Source organism: Oncorhynchus kisutch, unplaced genomic scaffold (genome assembly GCF_002021735.2).
Source record: "Oncorhynchus kisutch isolate 150728-3 unplaced genomic scaffold, Okis_V2 Okis07a-Okis12b_hom, whole genome shotgun sequence".
Classification (NCBI taxonomy): domain Eukaryota; kingdom Metazoa; phylum Chordata; class Actinopteri; order Salmoniformes; family Salmonidae; genus Oncorhynchus; species Oncorhynchus kisutch.
In genome coordinates, this window is record NW_022261984.1 from 15,252,687 (window position 1) to 15,277,086 (window position 24,400).

Consider the following 24,400-nt stretch of genomic DNA (forward strand, 5'->3'; position numbering starts at 1 on the left):
TGTTGTCATGCTGTGTTGCTACCATGTTGTTGTCATGCTGTGTTGCTACCATGTTGTCATGTTGCGTTGCTACCATGTTGTTGTCATGCTGTGTTGCTACCATGTTATTGTCATGTTGTGTTGCTACCATGTTGTCATGTTGTCATGCTGTGTTTCTACCATGTTGTCATGCTGTGTTGCTACCATGTTGTTGTCATGCTGTGTTGCTACCATGCTGTGTTGCGACCGTGTTGATGTTGCCATGCTGTGTTGCTACCATGTTGTGTTGCTACCACGTTGTGTTGCTACCATGTTGTGTTGCTACCGTGTTGTGTTGCTACCATGTTGTCATGTTGTGTTGCTACCATGTTTGTGTCATGTGATGCTACCGTGTTGATGTCATGTTGTGTTGCTACCATGTTTGTGTCATGTGATGCTACCGTGTTGATGTCATGTTGTGTTGCTACCGTGTTGCTGCCTTGCTATGTTGTCGTCTTCGGTCTCTCTCTATGTAATGTTGTGATGTCTCTTGCCGTGATGTGTTGCTACCGTGTTGTTGCCTTGCTATGTTGTCGTCTTCGGTCTCTCTCTATGTAATGTTGTGATGTCTCTTGCCGTGATGTGTTGCTACCGTGTTGTTGCCTTGCTATGTTGTCGTCTTCCGTCTCTCTCTATGTAATGTTGTGATGTCTCTTGCCGTGATGTGTTGCTACCGTGTTGTTGCCTTGCTATGTTGTCGTCTTCGGTCTCTCTCTATGTAATGTTGTGATGTCTCTTGCCGTGATGTGTTGCTACCGTGATGTGTTGCTACCGTGTTGCTGCCTTGCTATGTTGTCGTCTTCGGTCTCTCTCTATGTAATGTTGTGATGTCTCTTGCCGTGTTGTGTTGCTACCGTGTTGCTGCCTTGCTATGTTGTCGTCTTCGGTCTCTCTCTATGTAATGTTGTGATGTCTCTTGCCGTGATGTGTTGCTACCGTGTTGCTGCCTTGCTATGTTGTCGTCTTCGGTCTCTCTCTATGTAATGTTGTGATGTCTCTTGCCGTGTTGTGTTGCTACCGTGTTGTTGCTACCATGTTATCATGTTGTGTTGCTACCATGTTTGTGTCATGTGATGCTACCGTGTTGATGTCATGTTGTGTTGCTACCGTGTTGCTGCCTTGCTATGTTGTCGTCTTCGGTCTCTCTCTATGTAATGTTGTGATGTCTCTTGCCGTGATGTGTTGCTACCGTGTTGCTGCCTTGCTATGTTGTCGTCTTCGGTCTCTCTCTATGTAATGTTGTGATGTCTCTTGCCGTGATGTGTTGCTACCGTGTTGCTGCCTTGCTATGTTGTCGTCTTCGGTCTCTCTCTATGTAATGTTGTGATGTCTCTTGCCGTGATGTGTTGCTACCGTGTTGCTGCCTTGCTATGTTGTCGTCTTCGGTCTCTCTCTATGTAATGTTGTGATGTCTCTTGCCGTGATGTGTTGCTACCGTGTTGATGTCATGTTGTGTTGCTACCGTGTTGCTGCCTTGCTATGTTGTCGTCTTCCGTCTCTCTCTATGTAATGTTGTGATGTCTCTTGCCGTGATGTGTTGCTACCGTGTTGATGTCATGTTGTGTTGCTGCCTTGCTATGTTGTCGTCTTCGGTCTCTCTCTATGTAATGTTGTGATGTCTCTTGCCGTGATGTGTTGCTACCGTGTTGCTGCCTTGCTATGTTGTCGTCTTCGGTCTCTCTCTATGTAATGTTGTGATGTCTCTTGCCGTGATGTGTTGCTACCGTGTTGCTGCCTTGCTATGTTGTCGTCTTCGGTCTCTCTCTATGTAATGTTGTGATGTCTCTTGCCGTGATGTGTTGCTACCGTGTTGATGTCATGTTGTGTTGCTACCGTGTTGCTGCCTTGCTATGTTGTCGTCTTCCGTCTCTCTCTATGTAATGTTGTGATGTCTCTTGCCGTGATGTGTTGCTACCGTGTTGATGTCATGTTGTGTTGCTGCCTTGCTATGTTGTCGTCTTCCGTCTCTCTCTATGTAATGTTGTGATGTCTCTTGCCGTGATGTGTTGCTACCGTGTTGCTGCCTTGCTATGTTGTCGTCTTCCGTCTCTCTCTATGTAATGTTGTGATGTCTCTTGCCGTGATGTGTTGCTACCGTGTTGCTGCCTTGCTATGTTGTCGTCTTCCGTCTCTCTCTATGTAATGTTGTGATGTCTCTTGCCGTGATGTGTTGCTACCGTGTTGATGTCATGTTGTGTTGCTGCCTTGCTATGTTGTCGTCTTCCGTCTCTCTCTATGTAATGTTGTGATGTCTCTTGCCGTGATGTGTTGCTACCGTGTTGATGTCATGTTGTGTTGCTGCCTTGCTATGTTGTCGTCTTCCGTCTCTCTCTATGTAATGTTGTGATGTCTCTTGCCGTGATGTGTTGCTACCGTGTTGCTGCCTTGCTATGTTGTCGTCTTCGGTCTCTCTCTATGTAATGTTGTGATGTCTCTTGCCGTGATGTGTTGCTACCGTGTTGCTGCCTTGCTATGTTGTCGTCTTCGGTCTCTCTCTATGTAATGTTGTGATGTCTCTTGCCGTGATGTGTTGCTACCGTGTTGCTGCCTTGCTATGTTGTCGTCTTCGGTCTCTCTCTATGTAATGTTGTGATGTCTCTTGCCGTGATGTGTTGCTACCGTGTTGCTGCCTTGCTATGTTGTCGTCTTCCGTCTCTCTCTATGTAATGTTGTGATGTCTCTTGCCGTGTTGTGTTGCTACCGTGTTGATGTCATGTTGTGTTGCTGCCTTGCTATGTTGTCGTCTTCCGTCTCTCTCTATGTAATGTTGTGATGTCTCTTGCCGTGATGTGTTGCTACCGTGTTGCTGCCTTGCTATGTTGTCGTCTTCCGTCTCTCTCTATGTAATGTTGTGATGTCTCTTGCCGTGTTGTGTTGCTACCGTGTTGATGTCATGTTGTGTTGCTGCCTTGCTATGTTGTCGTCTTCCGTCTCTCTCTATGTAATGTTGTGATGTCTCTTGCCGTGATGTGTTGCTACCGTGTTGCTGCCTTGCTATGTTGTCGTCTTCCGTCTCTCTCTATGTAATGTTGTGATGTCTCTTGCCGTGTTGTGTTGCTACCGTGTTGATGTCATGTTGTGTTGCTGCCTTGCTATGTTGTCGTCTTCCGTCTCTCTCTATGTAATGTTGTGATGTCTCTTGCCGTGATGTGTTGCTACCGTGTTGCTGCCTTGCTATGTTGTCGTCTTCCGTCTCTCTCTATGTAATGTTGTGATGTCTCTTGCCGTGATGTGTTGCTACCGTGTTGCTGCCTTGCTATGTTGTCGTCTTCCGTCTCTCTCTATGTAATGTTGTGATGTCTCTTGCCGTGATGTGTTGCTACCGTGTTGCTGCCTTGCTATGTTGTCGTCTTCCGTCTCTCTCTATGTAATGTTGTGATGTCTCTTGCCGTGTTGTGTTGCTACCGTGTTGTGTTGCTACCGTGTTGCTGCCTTGCTATGTTGTCGTCTTCGGTCTCTCTCTATGTAATGTTGTGATGTCTCTTGCCGTGATGTGTTGCTACCGTGTTGCTGCCTTGCTATGTTGTCGTCTTCCGTCTCTCTCTATGTAATGTTGTGATGTCTCTTGCCGTGATGTGTTGCTACCGTGTTGCTGCCTTGCTATGTTGTCGTCTTCCGTCTCTCTCTATGTAATGTTGTGATGTCTCTTGCCGTGATGTGTTGCTACCGTGTTGCTGCCTTGCTATGTTGTCGTCTTCCGTCTCTCTCTATGTAATGTTGTGATGTCTCTTGCCGTGATGTGTTGCTACCGTGTTGCTGCCTTGCTATGTTGTCGTCTTCGGTCTCTCTCTATGTAATGTTGTGATGTCTCTTGCCGTGATGTGTTGCTACCGTGTTGCTGCCTTGCTATGTTGTCGTCTTCGGTCTCTCTCTATGTAATGTTGTGATGTCTCTTGCCGTGATGTGTTGCTACCGTGTTGCTGCCTTGCTATGTTGTCGTCTTCCGTCTCTCTCTATGTAATGTTGTGATGTCTCTTGCCGTGATGTGTTGCTACCGTGTTGCTGCCTTGCTATGTTGTCGTCTTCCGTCTCTCTCTATGTAATGTTGTGATGTCTCTTGCCGTGATGTGTTGCTACCGTGTTGCTGCCTTGCTATGTTGTCGTCTTCCGTCTCTCTCTATGTAATGTTGTGATGTCTCTTGCCGTGATGTGTTGCTACCGTGTTGCTGCCTTGCTATGTTGTCGTCTTCGGTCTCTCTCTATGTAATGTTGTGATGTCTCTTGCCGTGATGTGTTGCTACCGTGTTGCTGTCATGTTGTGTTGCTGCCTTGCTATGTTGTCGTCTTCCGTCTCTCTCTATGTAATGTTGTGATGTCTCTTGCCGTGATGTGTTGCTACCGTGTTGCTGCCTTGCTATGTTGTCGTCTTCCGTCTCTCTCTATGTAATGTTGTGATGTCTCTTGCCGTGATGTGTTGCTACCGTGTTGCTGCCTTGCTATGTTGTCGTCTTCGGTCTCTCTCTATGTAATGTTGTGATGTCTCTTGCCGTGATGTGTTGCTACCGTGTTGCTGCCTTGCTATGTTGTCGTCTTCCGTCTCTCTCTATGTAATGTTGTGATGTCTCTTGCCGTGATGTGTTGCTACCGTGTTGCTGCCTTGCTATGTTGTCGTCTTCCGTCTCTCTCTATGTAATGTTGTGATGTCTCTTGCCGTGATGTGTTGCTACCGTGTTGCTGCCTTGCTATGTTGTCGTCTTCCGTCTCTCTCTATGTAATGTTGTGATGTCTCTTGCCGTGATGTGTTGCTACCGTGTTGCTGCCTTGCTATGTTGTCGTCTTCGGTCTCTCTCTATGTAATGTTGTGATGTCTCTTGCCGTGTTGTGTTGCTACCGTGTTGCTGCCTTGCTATGTTGTCGTCTTCGGTCTCTCTCTATGTAATGTTGTGATGTCTCTTGCCGTGATGTGTTGCTACCGTGTTGATGTCATGTTGTGTTGCTGCCTTGCTATGTTGTCGTCTTCGGTCTCTCTCTATGTAATGTTGTGATGTCTCTTGCCGTGATGTGTTGCTACCGTGTTGCTGCCTTGCTATGTTGTCGTCTTCGGTCTCTCTCTATGTAATGTTGTGATGTCTCTTGCCGTGATGTGTTGCTACCGTGTTGCTGCCTTGCTATGTTGTCGTCTTCGGTCTCTATGTAATGTTGTGATGTCTCTTGCCGTGATGTGTTGCTACCGTGTTGCTGCCTTGCTATGTTGTCGTCTTCGGTCTCTATGTAATGTTGTGATGTCTCTTGCCGTGATGTGTTTAGTCCTATATTTATATTGTATTTGAAATGCTTAATCCCCATTTCCACAAGGAGTCCTTTTGGTAAGAATTTGTTCTTTAATTGCCTCGTTAAATGAAAATAGATAATATCCTGTTTTGTAGAAGAATAGATACATAGAGCACGAGAACAGCCGTCCATGACGAGAGATGCCAGTGTTAGGTCATCTACAATGTTCAAGCCCCTTCCTGTCACTATGGCAACCGGACTGTGAACCAGGAACTGCACACACGCACAGCTGCAGCCGCTTCTTCCTGGGTCTAGGTCAAATAGCACCCTATTCCCTATATAGTGGTACTACTATAGACCAGAGCCCTATTCCCTATATAGTGGTACTACTATAGACCAGAGCCCTATTCCCTATATAGTGCACTACTATAGACCAGAGCCCTATTCCCTATATAGTGGTACTACTATAGACCAGAGCCCTATTCCCTATATAGTACACTACTGTAGACCAGAGCCCTATTCCCTATATAGTGGTACTACTATAGACCAGAGCCCTATTCCCTATATAGTGCACTACTATAGACCAGAGCCCTATTCCCTAATAGTGAACTACTAGTGACCAGAGCCCTATTCCCTAATAGTGCACTACTATAGACCAGAGCCCTATTCCCTATATAGTGAACTACTAGTGACCAGAGCCCTATTCCCTATATAGTGAACTACTAGTGACCAGAGCCCTATTCCCTATATAGTGAACTACTAGTGACCAGAGCCCTATTCCCTATATAGTGAACTACTAGTGACCAGAGCCCTATTCCCTATATAGTGAACTACTAGTGACCAGAGCCCTATTCCCTATATAGTGAACTACTATAGACCAGAGCCCTATTCCCTATCTAGTGAACTACTAGTGACCAGAGCCCTATTCCCTATATAGTGCACTACTATAAACCAGAGCCCTATTCCCTATATAGTGGTACTACTATAGACCAGACCCCTATTCCCTATATAGTGGTAATACTATAGACCAGAGCCCTATTGCCTATATAGTGGTACTACTATAGACCAGGGCCCTATTCCCTATATAGTGGTACTACTATAGACCAGAGCCCTATTCCCTATATAGTGGTATTACTATAGACCCTATTCCCTATATAGTGGTATTACTATAGACCCTATTCCCTATATAGTGGTATTACTATAGACCCTATTCCCTATATAGTGGTACTACTATAGACCCTATTCCCTATATAGTGGTACTACTATAGACCAGAGCCCTATTCCCTATATAGTGGTACTACTATAGACCCTATTCCCTATATAGTACACTACTATAGACCAGAGCCCTATTCCCTATATAGTGGTATTACTATAGACCAGAGCCCTATTCCCTATATAGTGGTATTACTATAGACCAGAGCCCTATTCCCTATATAGTGAACTACTATAGACCAGAGCCCTATTCCCTATATAGTGGTATTACTATAGACCAGAGCCCTATTCCCTATATAGTGAACTACTATAGACCAGAGCCCTATTCCCTATATAGTGGTATTACTATAGACCAGAGCCCTATTCCCTATATAGTGGTATTACTATAGACCCTATTCCCTATATAGTGGTACTACTATAGACCCTATTCCCTATATAGTGGTACTACTATAGACCAGAGCCCTATTCCCTATATAGTGGTACTACTATAGACCCTATTCCCTATATAGTACACTACTATAGACCAGAGCCCTATTCCCTATATAGTGGTATTACTATAGACCAGAGCCCTATTCCCTATATAGTGGTATTACTATAGACCAGAGCCCTATTCCCTATATAGTGAACTACTATAGACCAGAGCCCTATTCCCTATCTAGTGAACTACTAGTGACCAGAGCCCTATTCCCTATATAGTGCACTACTATAAACCAGAGCCCTATTCCCTATATAGTGGTACTACTATAGACCAGACCCCTATTCCCTATATAGTGGTACTACTATAGACCAGAGCCCTATTCCCTATATAGTGGTACTACTATAGACCAGGGCCCTATTCCCTATATAGTGGTACTACTATAGACCAGAGCCCTATTCCCTATATAGTACACTACTATAGACCAGAGCCCTATTCCCTATATAGTGGTATTACTATAGACCAGAGCCCTATTCCCTATATAGTGGTATTACTATAGACCAGAGCCCTATTCCCTATATAGTGGTACTACTATAGACCAGAGCCCTATTCCCTATATAGTGGTATTACTATAGACCAGAGCCCTATTCCCTATATAGTGGTACTACTATAGACCAGAGCCCTATTCCCTATATAGTGCACTACTATAGACCAACTACTTTATACTAGTCTATCGTTTGTATTATTTACCAAGTCAGTTAAGAACACATTTTAATTTACAACGACGACCAAACCCTAACGCGGATCACATGACAGACTTTCGTTAAAAAAACCTGGTTGGCCGGCTAGTTAGCGCTGGGTATGGATTCTGACTATATAAAAACACAGCTAGCTAGCTAGCGCTGGGTATGGGTTATGACTATATAAAAACACAGCTAGCTAGCGCTGGGTATGGGTTATGACTATATAAAAACACAGCTAGCTAGCTAGCGCTGGGTATGGGTTCTGACTATATAAAAACACAGCTAGCTAGCTAGCACTGGGTATGGGTTCTGACTATATAAAAACACAGCTAGCTAGCTAGCGCTGACTATATAAAAACACAGCTAGCTAGCTAGCGCTGGGTATGGGTTCTGACTATATAAAAACACAGCTAGCTAGCTAGCACTGGGTATGGGTTCTGACTATATAAAAACACAGCTAGCTAGCTAGCGCTGACTATATAAAAACACAGCTAGCTAGCTAGCGCTGGGTATGGGTTCTGACTATATAAAAACACAGCTAGCTAGCTAGCACTGGGTATGGGTTCTGACTATATAAAAACACAGCTAGCTAGCTAGCGCTGGGTATGGGTTATGACTATATAAAAACACAGCTAGCTAGCTAGCGCTGGGTATGGGTTATGACTATATAAAAAACACAGCTAGCTAGTTAGCGCTGACTATATAAAAACACAGCTTGCTAGCTAGCGCTGGGTATGGGTTCTGACTATATAAAAACACAGCTAGCTAGCTAGCGCTGGGTATGGGTTATGACTATATAAAAACACAGCTAGCTAGCTAGCGCTGGGTATGGGTTATGACTATATAAAAACACAGCTAGCTAGTTAGCGCTGACTATATAAAAACACAGCTTGCTAGCTAGCGCTGGGTATGGGTTCTGACTATATAGAAACACAGCTAGCTAGCTAGCGCTGGGTATGGGTTCTGACTATATAAAAGCCCAGTTGGCCGGCTAGTTAGCACTGGGTATGGGTTCTGACTATATAAAAACCCAGTTGGCCAGCTAGCTAGCGCTGGGTATGGGTTCTGACTATATAAAAACACAGCTAGCTAGTTAGCGCTGGATATGAGTTCTGACTATATAAAAACCCAGTTGGCCGGCTAGCTAGCTAGTGCTGGGTATGGGTTCTGACAATATTCCTACCAGCCTAGACCTCAACATGCATGGTCAGCTTTGTCATGTGGATCACCATTTCAGTCTGTTTGTCCAATGAGCTGACTCCTAGACCCAGTGATGGCTTCTGATTGGGCCTCCTACAAAGACCTAGTGATGGCTTCTGATTGGGCTTCCTACAAAGACTAGTGATGGCTTCTGATTGGGCCTCCTGCAAAGACCTAGTGATGGCTTCTGATTGGGCCTCCTACAAAGACCTAGTGATGGCTTCTGATTGGGCTTCCTACAAAGACCTAGTGATGGCTTCTGATTGGGCCTCCTACAAAGACCTAGTGATGGCTTCTGATTGGGCCTCCTACAAAGACCTAGTAATGGCTTCTGATTGGGCCTCCTACAAAGACCTAGTGATGGCTTCTGATTGGGCCTCCTACAAAGACCTAGTGATGGCTTCTGATTGGGCCTCCTACAAAGACCTAGTGATGGCTTCTGATTGGGCCTCCTACAAAGTGCCTTGATTCTAGTCAGAGAGAGGATGGGAGGGAAGTGTCATGGCTGTGTGGAGGTTGGATGGGAGGGAAGTGTCTGGCTGTGTGGAGGTTGGATGGGAGGGAAGTGTCATGTCTGTGTGGAGGTTGGATGGGAGGGAAGTGTCTGGCTGTGTGGAGGTTGGATGGGAGGGAAGTGTCATGTCTGTGTGGAGGTTGGATGGGAGGGAAGTTGTCATGGCTGTGTGGAGGTTGGATGGGAGGGAAGTGTCTGGCTGTGTGGAGGTTGGATGGGAGGGAAGTGTCATGGCTGTGTGGAGGTTGGATGGGAGGGAAGTGTCTGGCTGTGTGGAGGTTGGATGGGAGGGAAGTGTCATGTCTGTGTGGAGGTTGGATGGGAGGGAAGTGTCTGGCTGTGTGGAGGTTGGATGGGAGGGAAGTGTGATGTCTGTGTGGAGGTTGGATGGGAGGGAAGTGTCATGGCTGTGTGGAGGTTGGATGGGAGGGAAGTGTCTGGCTGTGTGGAGGTTGGATGGGAGGGAAGTGTCATGGCTGTGTGGAGGTTGGATGGGAGGGAAGTGTCATGGCTGTGTGGAGGTTGGATGGGAGGGAAGTGTCATGGCTGTGTGGGAGGTTGATGGGAGGGAAGTGTCTGGCTGTGTGGGGGTTGGATGGAAGGAAGTGTCTGGCTGTGTGGAGGGTGGATGGGAGGGAAGTGTCTGGCTGTGTGGGGGTTGGATGGGAGGGAAGTGTCATGGCTGTGTGGAGGTTGGATGGGAGGGAAGTGTCATGGCTGTGTGGAGGTTGGATGGGAGGGAAGTGTCATGGCTGTGTGGAGGTTGGATGGGAGGGAAGTGTCATGGCTGTGTGGAGGTTGGATGGGAGGGAAGTGTCATGGCTGTGTGGAGGTTGGATGGGAGGGAAGTGTCTGGCTGTGTGGAGGTTGGATGGGAGGGAAGTGTCATGGCTGTGTGGAGGTTGGATGGGAGGGAAGTGTCATGGCTGTGTGGGAGGTTGATGGGAGGGAAGTGTCTGGCTGTGTGGGGGTTGGATGGGAGGGAAGTGTCTGGCTGTGTGGGGGTTGGATGGGAGGGAAGTGTCTGGCTGTGTGGAGGGTGGATGGGAGGGAAGTGTCTGGCTGTGTGGGGGTTGGATGGGAGGAAAGTGTCTGGCTGTGTGGAGGTAGATGGGAGGGAAGTGTCTGGCTGTGTATGGATCCCCTGAGGCAAAAGGCCCATTTTATATATGCCTCTGGCTGTGTCTACAAAGTGCCATACTTTGAACCAGAGCCAATAGGGTGGCTGCGGCTGTGGGGTTCTCTGAGTCCATGTGGTTTATATCAGCTGTCCAGGGTCTTACCATACTCCTCTACTGAGCAGGGTTAAAGGTTCCCCGGCTCCTTTCTCCCAGTCGGTCCCCGGCTACCTTCCTCCCCGTCGGTCCCCGGCTACCTTCCTCCCCGTCGGCCCCCGGCTACCTTCCTCCCCGTCGGTCCCCGGCTACCTTCCTCCCCGTCGGTCCCCGGCTACCTTCCTCCCCGTCGGTCCCCGGCTACCTTCCTCCCCGTCCGGCCCCCGGCTACCTTCCTCCCCGTCGGCCCCCGGCTACCTTCCTCCCCGTCGGTCCCCCGGCTACCTTCCTCCCCGTCGGTCCCCGGCTACCTTCCTCCCCGTCGCCCCCGGCTACCTTCCTCCCCGTCGCCCCCGGCTACCTTCCTCCCCGTCGGCCCCCGGCTACCTTTCTCCCCCGTCGCCCCCGGTTACCTTCCTCCCCGTCGGCCCCCGGCTACCTTCCTCCCCGTCGCCCCCGGCTACCTTCCTCCCCGTCGGCCCCCGGCTACCTTTCTCCCCGTCGCCCCGGCTACCTTCCTCCCCGTCGGTCCCCCGGCTACCTTCCTCCCCGTCGGTCCCCGGCTACCTTCCTCCCGCCGCCCCCGGCTACCTTCCTCCCAGTCGGCTACCTTTCTCCCGTCGGTCCCCGGCTACCTTCCTCACCGTCGGTCCCCGGCTACCTTCCTCCCCGTCGGTCCCTGGCTACCTTCCCCCCCGGCTACCTTCCTCCCCGTCGTCCCCCGGCTACCTTCCTCCCCGTCGGCTACCTTCCTCCCCGTCGGTCCCCGGCTACCTTCCTCCCCTCATCCCCGGCTACCTTCCTCCCCGTCCCCGGCTACCTTCCTCCCCGGCTACCTTCCTCCCCGTCGGTCCCCGGCTACCTTCCTCCCCGTCGCCCCCGGCTACCTTCCTCCCCGTCGGTCCCCGGCTACCTTCCTCCCCGTCGCCCCCGGCTACCTTCCTCCCCGTCGCCCCCGGCTACCTTCCTCCCCGTCGTCCCCGGCTACCTTCCTCCCCGTTTCTGCGGTGAGGAGCGTCTGGCAGAGTAGCAGCTCTGTTGTACATGCAGTGCATTAGGAAACTACTCACTTTTTCCACATTTAGTTCCAGGCAACGCCATTCCTCGGGGGCCTGATTGGTGTCATAGTTTTGCCCCAGGTAACACACCCGACTCCATGAATCACCTAATCCTGAGCTTCAGTTTAGAATGTGATTAGTTTAAATCAGGTGTGTTTGCTGGGGATGGGGGAGAAAGTGTGACTCCCCCGAGGACTGGAGCTGCCCAGGCCTGCCACGGTTACAGCCTTATTCTAAAATAGATTACATTGTTTTATCCCCTTAATCAACCTATACCCCATAATGACATCACCATACCCCATAATGACATCACCATACCCCATAATGACATCACCATACCCCATAATGACATCACCATACCCCATAATGACATCACAATACCCCATAATGACATCACAATACCCCATAATGACATCACAATACCCATAATGACATCACAATAGCCCATAATGACATCATAATACCCCATAATGACATCGCAATACCCCATAATGAAATCACAATACCCCATAATGACATCACAATACCCCATAATGACATCATAATACCCCATAATGACATCACAATACCCCATAATGACATCATAATACCCCATAATGACATCACAATACCCCATAATGACATCACAATACCCCATAATGACATCACAATACCCCATAATGACATCACAATACCCCATAATGACATCCCAATACCCCATAATGACATCACAATACCCCATAATGACATCACAATACCCCATAATGACATCACAATACCCCATAATGACATCACAATACCCCATAATGACATCACAATACCCCATAATGACATCACAAGCAAAAACAGGTTTTTAGAATGTTTTGTAAGTGAAATATGACATTTCCATCAGTATTCAGAATCTTTACTCGGTACTTTGTCAGTACTCAGTACAACCGCACAGTCCCTCCCTCCCTCCCTCCCTCCCTCCCTCCCTCCCTCCCTCCCTCCCTCCCTCCCTCCCTCCCTCCCTCCCTCCCTCCCTCCCTCCCTCCCTCCCCCTCCCTCCCTCCCTCCCTCCCTCCCTCTCTAAATAATAAAGGGAAACCCTTGATGAGTTGGACTGGTACTGTAAGACCCTCCCTCCCTCCCTCCCTCCCTCCCTCCCTCCCTCCCTCCCTCCCTCCCTCCCTCCCTCCCTCCCTCCCTCCCTCCCTCTCTAAATATAAAGGGAAACCCTTGAATGAGTTGGACTGGTACTGTAAGACCCTCCCTCCCCTCCCTCCCTCCATCCCTCCCTCCCTCCCTCCCTCCCTCCCTCCCTCCTCCCTCCCTCCCTCCCTCCCTCCCTCTCTAAATAATAAAGGGAAACCCTTGAATGAGTTGGACTGGTACTGTAAGACCCCTCCCTCCCCTCCCTCCCCCCTCCCTCCCTCCCTCCCTCCCTCCCTCCCTCCCTCCCTCCCTCCCTCCCTCCCTCCCTCCCTCCCTCCCTCTCTAAATAATAAAGGGAAACCCTTGAATGAGTTGGACTGGTACTGTAAGACCCTCCCTCCCTCCCTCCCTCCCTCCCTCCCTCCCTCCCTCCCTCCCTCCCTCCCTCCCTCCCTCCCTCCCTCCCTCCCTCCCTCCCTCCCTCCCTCTCTAAATAATAAAGGGAAACCCTTGAATGAGTAGGTGTGTCCAAACTTCGGACTGGTACTGTAAGTATTCAGACCCTTTACTCAGTACTTTGTTGAAGCACCTTTGGCAGCGATTACAGCCTTGAGTCTTCTTGGGTATGACGCTACAAGCTTGGCACACCTGTATTCGGGGAGTTTCTCCCATTCTTCTCTGCAGATCCTCTCAAGCTCTGTCAGGTTGGATGGGGAGCGTCGCTGCACAGCTATTTTCAGGTCTCTCCGGAGATGTTAGATCGGGTTCAAGTCTGGGCTCTGGCTGGGCCACTCAAGGACATTCGGAGACTTGTCCTGAAGCCACTCCTGATTTGTCTTGGCTGTGTGCTTAGGGTTGTTGTCCTGTTGGAAGGTGAACCTTCACCCCAGTCTGAGGTCCTGAGCGCTCTGAAGCAGGTTTTCATCAAAAATCTCTCTGTACTTTGCTCTGTTCATCTTTCCCTCGATATTGACTAGTCTCCCAGACCCTGCTGCTGAAAAACATCCCCACAGCATGATGCTGCCACCACCATGCTTGGGGATGGTGCCAGGTTTCCTCCAGACGTGATGCTTGGCGTTCAGGCTAGAGGTCCGATTTAATCGGAATGGCCGATTTCAAGTTTTCAGTTAAGGCAAGTCAGTTAAGAACACATTCTAATTTTCAATGACTGCCTAGGAACTGTGGGTTAACTGCCTTGTTCAGGGGCAGAACGACAGATTTTCACCTTGTCAGCTCAGGGGTTCCAATCTTGCAACCGCACAGTTAACTAGTCCAACGCTCTAACCATTGCACTCCACGAGTAGCCTGCCTGTGACGTTCATGGAGAAACGGATCTGGTTCTGACCCAGTAATGACTGACTAGAGTTAGTGGAACTGGGGGTTCTGACCCAGTAGCGACTGACTAGAGTTAGTGGAACTGGGGGTTCTGACCCAGTAGCGACTGACTAGAGTTAGTGGAACTGGGGGTTCTGACCCAGTAGCGACTGACTAGAGTTAGTGGAACTGGGGGTTCTGACCCAGTAACGACTGACTGGAGTTAGCGGAACTGGGGGTTCTGACCCAGTAACGACTGACTGTCTGTGACGTTCATGGAGAAACGGATCTGGTTCTGACCCAGTAATGACTGACTAGAGTTAGTGGAACTGGGGGTTCTGACCCAGTAGCGACTGACTAGAGTTAGTGGAACTGGGGGTTCTGACCCAGTAACGACTGACTGGAGTTAGCGGAACTGGGGGTTCTGACCCAGTAACGACTGACTGTCTGTGACGTTCATGGAGAAACCGGTCTGGTTCTGACCCAGTGTTTAGTGAGTCCTCCAGATCAGAGGCAGTAGGGAGGACCAGGGATGTTCTCTGTTTAGTGAGTCCTCCAGATCAGAGGCAGTAGAGATGACCAGGAATGTTCTCTGTTTAGTGAGTCCTCCAGATCAGAGGCAGTAGGGATGACCAGGGATGTTCTCTGTTTAGTGAGTCCTCCAGATCAGAGGCAGTAGGGAGGACCAGGGATGTTCTCTGTTTAGTGAGTCCTCCAGATCAGAGGCAGTAGAGATGACCAGGAATGTTCTCTGTTTAGTGAGTCCTCCAGATCAGAGGCAGTAGAGATGACCAGGGATGTTCTCTGTTTAGTGAGTCCTCCAGATCAGAGGCAGTAGGGATGACCAGGGATGTTCTCTGTTTAGTGAGTCCTCCAGATCAGAGGCAGTAGGGATGACCAGGGATGTTCTCTGTTTAGTGAGTCCTCCAGATCAGAGGCAGTAGGGACGACCAGGGATGTTCTCTGTTTAGTGAGTCCTCCAGATCAGAGGCAGTAGGGATGTTCTCTGTTTAGTGAGTCCTCCAGATCAGAGGCAGTAGAGATGACCAGGGATGTTCTCTGTTTAGTGAGTCCTCCAGATCAGAGGCAGTAGGGACGACCAGGGATGTTCTCTGTTTAGTGAGTCCTCCAGATCAGAGGCAGTAGGGATGACCAGGGATGTTCTCTGTTTAGTGAGTCCTCCAGATCAGAGGCAGTAGGGATGACCAGGGATGTTCTCTGTTTAGTGAGTCCTCCAGATCAGAGGCAGTAGGGATGACCAGGGATGTTCTCTGTTTAGTGAGTCCTCCAGATCAGAGGCAGTAGGGACGACCAGGGATGTTCTCTGTTTAGTGAGTCCTCCAGATCAGAGGCAGTAGGGACGACCAGGGATGTTCTCTGTTTAGTGAGTCCTCCAGATCAGAGGCAGTAGGGATGACCAGGGATGTTCTCTGTTTAGTGAGTCCTCCAGATCAGAGGCAGTAGGGACGACCAGGGATGTTCTCTGTTTAGTGAGTCCTCCAGATCAGAGGCAGTAGGGATGACCAGGGATGTTCTCTGTTTAGTGAGTCCTCCAGATCAGAGGCAGTAGGGACGACCAGGGATGTTCTCTGTTTAGTGAGTCCTCCAGATCAGAGGCAGTAGGGATGTTCTCTGTTTAGTGAGTCCTCCAGATCAGAGGCAGTAGAGATGACCAGGGATGTTCTCTGTTTAGTGAGTCCTCCAGATCAGAGGCAGTAGGGATGACCAGGGATGTTCTCTGTTTAGTGAGTCCTCCAGATCAGAGGCAGTAGGGATGACCAGGTGAATTTCACAACCCCCCCCCCCCCCTGTCCTGCTATTCAAAATGTAACAAGTACTTTAGGTTATCAGAGAACATGTAGGAAGTAACATTATTACATTATACATACATTATAGAACTAAAATTATTTCCTTTAGAAATGTAGTGAAGGAAAAGTTGTCGAATTTAAGTCGTAAAGTACAGATAAACCCCGAAAAACGACTTAAGTAGTACTTTAAAGTACTACCTTTGCTTTATATTGTTAAAACAGATACTACTTAATATTACCATTGGAGAAGGGAAGCCTTATGTTTCTCTGTTATCAAATAGAGCTGTTAAACTGTAGTAGCCCGGCTGCTACATAGGACCTGTTATCATGTGTAACATAGGATTTCACAGCCTCCGGAGGCCGTTCGGGAGATTGAGACAGAGAGAGACCGGGAGAGAGGCAGAAAGAGAGAGAGCGAACAGAGAGAGAGAGGCAGAAAGACAGAGAGAGAGGCAGAAAGACAGAGAGAGAGGCAGAAAGACAGAGAGAGAGGCAGAAAGACAGAGAGCGACAGAGAGAGAGCGACAGAGAGACAGAGAGCGACAGAGAGAGAGAGGCAGAAAGACAGAGAGAGAGAGAGAGACAGAGAGCAACAGAGAGAGAGAGAGAGAAAGAGAGAGAGAGGCAGAAAGACAGAGAGAGAAAGAGAGAGAGAGGCAAGAAGCAAAGCTCTCTGGTCTTCTCCCCTCATTCTCCTGCCTGTGTTTCAGCACCCATCCCCCCTTCCACTCCTGTCTGCTGCTTGGTTACTGCTGCTCTGTGCCTTGGAGAGACACAGAGGAAGAAGTGGTGTCTGCTGGGTCCTAGTGCCAGGGGCGTTCTGCTGGGTCCTAGTGCTAGGGGCGTTCTGCTGGGTCCTAGTGCTAGGGGAGTTCTGCTGGGTCCTAGTGCTAGGGGCGTTCTGCTGGGTCCTAGTGCTAGGGGCGTTCTGCTGGGTCCTAGTGCTAGGGGCGTTCTGCTGGGTCCTAGTGCTAGGGGCGTTCTGCTGGGTCCTAGTGCTAGGGGCGTTCTGCTGGGTCCTAGTGCTAGGGGCGTTCTGCTGGGTCCTAGTGCTAGGGGCGTTCTGCTGGGTCCTAGTGCTAGGGGCGTTCTGCTGGGTCCTAGTGCTAGGGGCGTTCGTGGTCCTAGTGCTAGGGGCGTTCTGCTGGGTCCTAGTGCTAGGGGCGTTCTGCTGGGTCCTAGTGCTAGGGGCGTTCTGCTGGGTCCTACTGCTAGGGGCGTTCTGCTGGGTCCTAGTGCTAGGGGCGTTCTGCTGGGTCCTAGTGCTAGGGGCGTTCTGCTGGGTCCTGGTGCTAGGGGCGTTCTGCTGGGTCCTACTGCTAGGGGCGTTCTGCTGGGTCCTAGTGCTAGGGGTGTTCTGCTGGGTCCTAGTGCTAGGGGCGTTCTGCTGGGTCCTAGTGCTAGGGGCGTTCTGCTGGGTCCTAGTGCCAAGGGCGTTCTGCTGGGTCCTAGTGCCAAGGGCGTTCTGCTGGGTCCTAGTGCCAAGGGCGTTATGCTGGGTCCTAGTGCTAGGGGCGTCCTTCGAGTGGAGTTGAGTCTCTCTGTTGAGCGGGAGAGAGAATGAGAGTTTACAACTTGTAAAATGATTGATGTTATGTTTCGTCTAGTTCTATTCAAGTGGGAGCTCATAGTTCTATTCAAATGGGAGCTGGTTTTATTCCAGTGGTACATTAGTACTGGGAGCTGGTTTTATTCCAGTTGTACATTAGTAAGGGGAGCTGGTTTTATTCCAGTGGTACATTAGTAATGGGAGCTGGTTGTATTCCAGTTGTACATTAGTATTGTTATATTAGTAATGGGAGCTGGTTTTATTCCAGTTGTACATTAGTAAAGGGAGCTGGTTTTATTCCAGTTGTACATTAGTAAAGGGAGCTGGTTTTATTCCAGTTGTACATTAGTAATGATACATTAGTAATTGGAGCTGGTTTTATTCCAGTTGTACATTAGTAATGATACATTAGTAATGGGAGCTGGTTTTATTCCAGTTGTACATTAGTAATGATACATTAGTAAAGGGAGATGGGTTTATTCCAGTTGTACATTAGTAAAGGGAGCTGGTTTTATTCCAGTTGTACATTAGTAAAGGGAGCTGGTTTTATTCCAGTTGTACATTAGTAATGATACATTAGTAATTGGAGCTGGTTTTATTCCAGTTGTACATTAGTAATGATACATTAGTAATTGGAGCTGGTTTTATTCCAGTTGTACATTAGTAATGATACATTAGTAATGGGAGCTGGTTTTATTCCAGTTGTACATTAGTAAAGGGAGCTGGTTTTATTCCAGTTGTACATTAGTAATGATACATTAGTAATTGGAGCTGGTTTTATTCCAGTTGTACATTAGTAATGATACATTAGTAAAGGGAGCTGGTTTTATTCCAGTTGTACATTAGTAAAGGGAGCTGGTTTTATTCCAGTTGTACATTAGTAATGGGAGCTGGTTTTATTCTAGTTGTACATTAGTAATGATACATTAGTAAAGGGAGCTGGTTTTATTCCAGTTGTACATTAGTAATGGGAGCTGGTTTTATTCCAGTTGTACATTAGTAAAGGGAGCTGGTTTTATTCCAGTGGTACATTAGTAAAGGGAGCTGGTTTTATTCCAGTTGTACATTAGTAAAGGGAGCTGGTTTTATTCCAGTTGTACATTAGTAAAGGGAGCTGGTTTTATTCCAGTTGTACATTAGTAATGATACATTAGTAATGGGATATGGTTTTATTCCAGTTGTACATTAGTAATGGGAGCTGGTTTTATTCCAGTTGTACATTAGTAATGATACATTAGTAATGGGAGCTGGTTTTATTCCAGTGGTACATTAGTACTGGGAGCTGGTTTTATTCCAGTGGTGCATTAGTAATGATACATTAGTAATGGAAGATGGGTGTATTCCAGTTGTACATTAGTAAAGGGAGCTGGTTTTATTCCAGTGGTACATTAGTAAAGGGAGCTGGTTTTATTCCAGTTGTACATTAGTAATGATACATTAGTACTGGGAGCTGGTTTTATTCCGGTTGTACATTAGTAATGATACATTAGTAAAGGGAGCTGGTTTTATTCCAGTTGTACATTAGTAATGATACATTAGTAATGGGAGCTGGTTTTATTCCAGTTGTACATTAGTAATGGGAGCTGGTTTTATTCCAGTTGTACATTAGTAATGATACATTAGTAATGGGATATGGTTTTATTCCAGTTGTACATTAGTAATGGGAGCTGGTTTTATTCCAGTTGTACATTAGTAATGATACATTAGTACTGGGAGCTGGTTTTATTCCAGTTGTACATTAGTAATGATACATTAGTAATGGGAGCTGGTTTTATTCCAGTGGTACATTAGTACTGGGAGCTGGTTTTATTCCAGTGGTGCATTAGTAATGATACATTAGTAATGGAAGATGGGTGTATTCCAGTTGTACATTAGTAAAGGGAGCTGGTTTTATTCCAGTGGTACATTAGTAAAGGGAGCTGGTTTTATTCCAGTTGTACATTAGTAATGATACATTAGTACTGGGAGCTGGTTTTATTCCGGTTGTACATTAGTAATGATACATTAGTAAAGGGAGCTGGTTTTATTCCAGTTGTACATTAGTAATGATACATTAGTAATGGGAGCTGGTTTTATTCCAGTGGTACATTAGTAAAGGGAGCTGGTTTTATTCCAGTTGTACATTAGTAAAGGGAGCTGGTTTTATTCCAGTTGTACATTAGTAATGATACATTAGTAAAGGGAGCTGGTTTTATTCCAGTTGTACATTAGTACTGGGAGCTGGTTTATTCCAGTGGTACATTAGTAATGGGAGCTGGTTTTATTCCAGTTGTACAGTAGTAAAGGGAGCTGGTTTTATTCCAGTTGTACATTAGTAAAGGGAGCTGGTTTTATTCCAGTTGTACATTAGTAATGGGAGCTGGTTTTATTCCAGTTGTACATTAGTAATGGGAGCTGGTTTTATTCCAGTTGTACATTAGTAATGGGAGCTGGTTTTATTCCAGTTGTATATTAGTAATGATACATTAGTACTGGGAGTTGGTTTTATTCCAGTTGTACATTTGTAAAGGGAGCTGGTTTTATTCCAGTTGTACATTAGTAATGGGAGCTGGTTTTATTCCAGTTGTACATTAGTAATTGGAGCTGGTTTTATTCCAGTTGTACATTAGTAATGATACATTAGTAATGGGAGCTGGTTTTATTCCAGTTGTACATTAGTAATGGGAGCTGGTTTTATTCCAGTTGTACATTAGTAAAGGGAGCTGGTTTTATTCCAGTTGTACATTAGTAAAGGGAGCTGGTTTTATTCCAGTTGTACATTAGTAATGGGATATGGTTTTATTCCAGTTGTACATTAGTAATGATACATTAGTAATGGGAGCTGGTTTTATTCCAGTTGTACATTAGTAAAGGGAGCTGGTTTTATTCCAGTTGTACATTAGTAATGATACATTAGTAATGGGATATGGTTTTATTCCAGTTGTACATTAGTAATGGGAGCTGGTTTTATTCCAGTTGTACATTAGTAATGATACATTAGTAATGGGAGCTGGTTTTATTCCAGTGGTACATTAGTACTGGGAGCTGGTTTTATTCCAGTGGTGCATTAGTAATGATACATTAGTAATGGAAGATGGGTGTATTCCAGTTGTACATTAGTAAAGGGAGCTGGTTTTATTCCAGTGGTACATTAGTAAAGGGAGCTGGTTTTATTCCAGTTGTACATTAGTAATGATACATTAGTACTGGGAGCTGGTTTTATTCCGGTTGTACATTAGTAATGATACATTAGTAAAGGGAGCTGGTTTTATTCCAGTTGTACATTAGTAATGATACATTAGTAATGGGAGCTGGTTTTATTCCAGTTGTACATTAGTAATGGGAGCTGGTTTTATTCCAGTTGTACATTAGTAATGATACATTAGTAATGGGATATGGTTTTATTCCAGTTGTACATTAGTAATGGGAGCTGGTTTTATTCCAGTTGTACATTAGTAATGATACATTAGTACTGGGAGCTGGTTTTATTCCAGTTGTACATTAGTAATGATACATTAGTAATGGGAGCTGGTTTTATTCCAGTGGTACATTAGTACTGGGAGCTGGTTTTATTCCAGTGGTGCATTAGTAATGATACATTAGTAATGGAAGATGGGTGTATTCCAGTTGTACATTAGTAAAGGGAGCTGGTTTTATTCCAGTGGTACATTAGTAAAGGGAGCTGGTTTTATTCCAGTTGTACATTAGTAATGATACATTAGTACTGGGAGCTGGTTTTATTCCGGTTGTACATTAGTAATGATACATTAGTAAAGGGAGCTGGTTTTATTCCAGTTGTACATTAGTAATGATACATTAGTAATGGGAGCTGGTTTTATTCCAGTGGTACATTAGTAAAGGGAGCTGGTTTTATTCCAGTTGTACATTAGTAAAGGGAGCTGGTTTTATTCCAGTTGTACATTAGTAATGATACATTAGTAAAGGGAGCTGGTTTTATTCCAGTTGTACATTAGTACTGGGAGCTGGTTTTATTCCAGTGGTACATTAGTAATGGGAGCTGGTTTTATTCCAGTTGTACAGTAGTAAAGGGAGCTGGTTTTATTCCAGTTGTACATTAGTAAAGGGAGCTGGTTTTATTCCAGTTGTACATTAGTAATGGGAGCTGGTTTTATTCCAGTTGTACATTAGTAATGGGAGCTGGTTTTATTCCAGTTGTACATTAGTAATGGGAGCTGGTTTTATTCCAGTTGTATATTAGTAATGATACATTAGTACTGGGAGTTGGTTTTATTCCAGTTGTACATTTGTAAAGGGAGCTGGTTTTATTCCAGTTGTACATTAGTAATGGGAGCTGGTTTTATTCCAGTTGTACATTAGTAATTGGAGCTGGTTTTATTCCAGTTGTACATTAGTAATGATACATTAGTAATGGGAGCTGGTTTTATTCCAGTTGTACATTAGTAATGGGAGCTGGTTTTATTCCAGTTGTACATTAGTAAAGGGAGCTGGTTTTATTCCAGTTGTACATTAGTAAAGGGAGCTGGTTTTATTCCAGTTGTACATTAGTAATGGGATATGGTTTTATTCCAGTTGTACATTAGTAATGGGAGATGGTTTTATTCCAGTTGTACATTAGTAATGATACATTAGTACTGGGAGCTGGTTTTATTCCAGTGGTGCATTAGTAATGGGAGCTGGTTTTATTCCAGTTGTACATTAGTAATGATACATTAGTAATGGAAGATGGGTGTATTCCAGTTGTACATTAGTAAAGGGAGCTGGTTTTATTCCAGTTGTACATTAGTAATGATACATTAGTACTGGGAGCTGGTTTTATTCCGGTTGTACATTAGTAATGATACATTAGTAATGGGAGCTGGTTTTATTCCAGTGGTACATTAGTAAAGGGAGCTGGTTTTATTCCAGTTGTACATTAGTAATGATACATTAGTAATGGGAGCTGGTTTTATTCCAGTGGTACATTAGTAAGGGAGCTGGTTTTATTACAGTTGTACATTAGTAATGGGAGCTGGTTTTATTCCAGTTGTACAGTAGTAATGATACATTAGTAATGGGAGCTGGTTTTATTCCAGTGGTACATTAGTAATGGGAGCTGGTTTTATTCCAGTTGTATATTAGTAATGGGAGCTGGTTTTATTCCAGTTGTACATTAGTAATGGGAGCTGGTTTTATTCCAGTTGTACATTAGTAATGGGAGCTGGTTTTATTCCAGTTGACCTATATGGACCAGACCTTAACCAATCATCTCTCTCTGTAGATGGTAGTGAAGGACCAGACCTTAACCAATCATCTCTCTCTGTAGATGGTAGTGAAGACCTACATGAACCAGACCTTAACCAATCATCTCTCTCTCTAGATGGTAGTGAAGGACCAGACCTTAACCAATCATCTCTCTCTGTAGATGGTAGTGAAGACCTACATGGACATGGACCAGGACAGCGAGGAGGAGAAGCAACAGTATCTGAACCTGGCTCTCCATCTGGCCTCAGAGTTCTTCCTGAGGAACCCCAACAAGGACGTGCGTCTCCTGGTGGCCTGCTGCCTGGCTGACATCTTCAGGATCTACGCCCCTGAGGCCCCTTACACCTCACACGACAAACTGAAGGTAACTGGTCTATCCTTCATCTAACCTTCAACACAACCATAACCCCCACATGACAAACTGAAGGTAACTGGGCTAACCTTCATCTAACCTTCAACACAACCATAACCCCACACCTCACACGACAAACTGAAGGTAACTGGTCTAACCTTCATCTAACCTTTACATAACCCATATACCTCCCCGGTATGGGACATTACCCTTTATAAAACCATAACCCATACTAGACATTACCCCTTTATAAAACCATAACCCATACGGGACATTACCCCTTTATAAAACCATAACCCATACTGGACATTAAAAACCATAACCCATACTGGACATGACCCTTTATAAAACCATAACCCATACTGGACATTACCCCTTTATAAAACCATAACCCCTACTGGACATTGCCCTTTATAAAACCATAACCCCTACTGGACATTACCCCTTTATAAAACCATAACCCCTACTGGACATTACCCCTTTATAAAACCATAACCCATACTGGACATTACCCCTTTATAAAACCATAACCCCTACTGGACATTACCCTTTATAAAACCATAACCCCTACTGGACATTACCCCCTTTATAAAACCATAACCCATACTGGACATTACCCCTTTATAAAACCATAACCCATACTGGACATTACCCTTTATAAAACCATAACCCCTACTGGACATTACCCCTTTATAAAACCATAACCCATACTAGACATTACCCCTTTATAAAACCATAACCCATACTGGACATTACCCTTTATAAAACCATAACCTGTTGTCTAACCAGGACTGATTGATACGCTGAACCTTTGACCTTCCTCCTGTCCAGGACATCTTCCTGTTCATCACCAGACAGCTGAAAGGACTGGAAGACACCAAGAGCCCACAGTTCAATAGATACTTCTACCTGCTGGAGGTGAGGGGTCAGGGGTTAGACTATTGTCACTAGTTACCATAGCCACAAAGTCATAATTATGGGCTAAACCCTGCCCTTTTTCCTTCAATTTATATTTTTAAAATCTTTTTTTTTTTTATAAAACCTAACCTTAACCACGCGGGCAAATCTTAAAGTATGTCCATAAAGCTAAATTAAAAACACATTAATGTTTAAGATATAAACACATCTGACAGCTGAATGGGGTTAAAGGTCAGAGGCTGGGGGACCGGCAAGGAAAATATCTCAGTTGCATTACCTACCTCTCTCCCTCTTCTCTCTGTCCTCTGTCTGCTCTCTGTCTCTCTCTCTGTCTCTGTCTCTGTCTTGTCTCTTCTCTCTCTCTCTCTCTCTCTCCTCTCTCTCTCTCTCTCTCTCTCTCTGTCTCTCTCTCTGTCTCTGTCTCTGTCTCTCTCTCCTCTCTGTCTCTCTCTCTCTCTCTGTCTCTCTGTCTCTGTCTGTCTCTCTCTCTCTCTCTCTC

General features: G+C 46.2%; 1 protein-coding gene across 1 annotated transcript in view; it reads left to right on the top strand.

The window, feature by feature from the left end:
* Positions 1–23,901, top strand: part of LOC116360196 (sister chromatid cohesion protein PDS5 homolog B) — a gene marked incomplete at its 3' end in the record, with an annotated part of 30,675 nt that extends 6,774 nt beyond the window's left edge. The window contains 2 exon segments of the mRNA XM_031815065.1: positions 22,792–22,995; positions 23,815–23,901. Of these exon segments, the coding sequence (XP_031670925.1) occupies positions 22,792–22,995; positions 23,815–23,901 (291 nt within the window).
* Between the last annotated feature and the right edge of the window lie 499 nt (positions 23,902–24,400).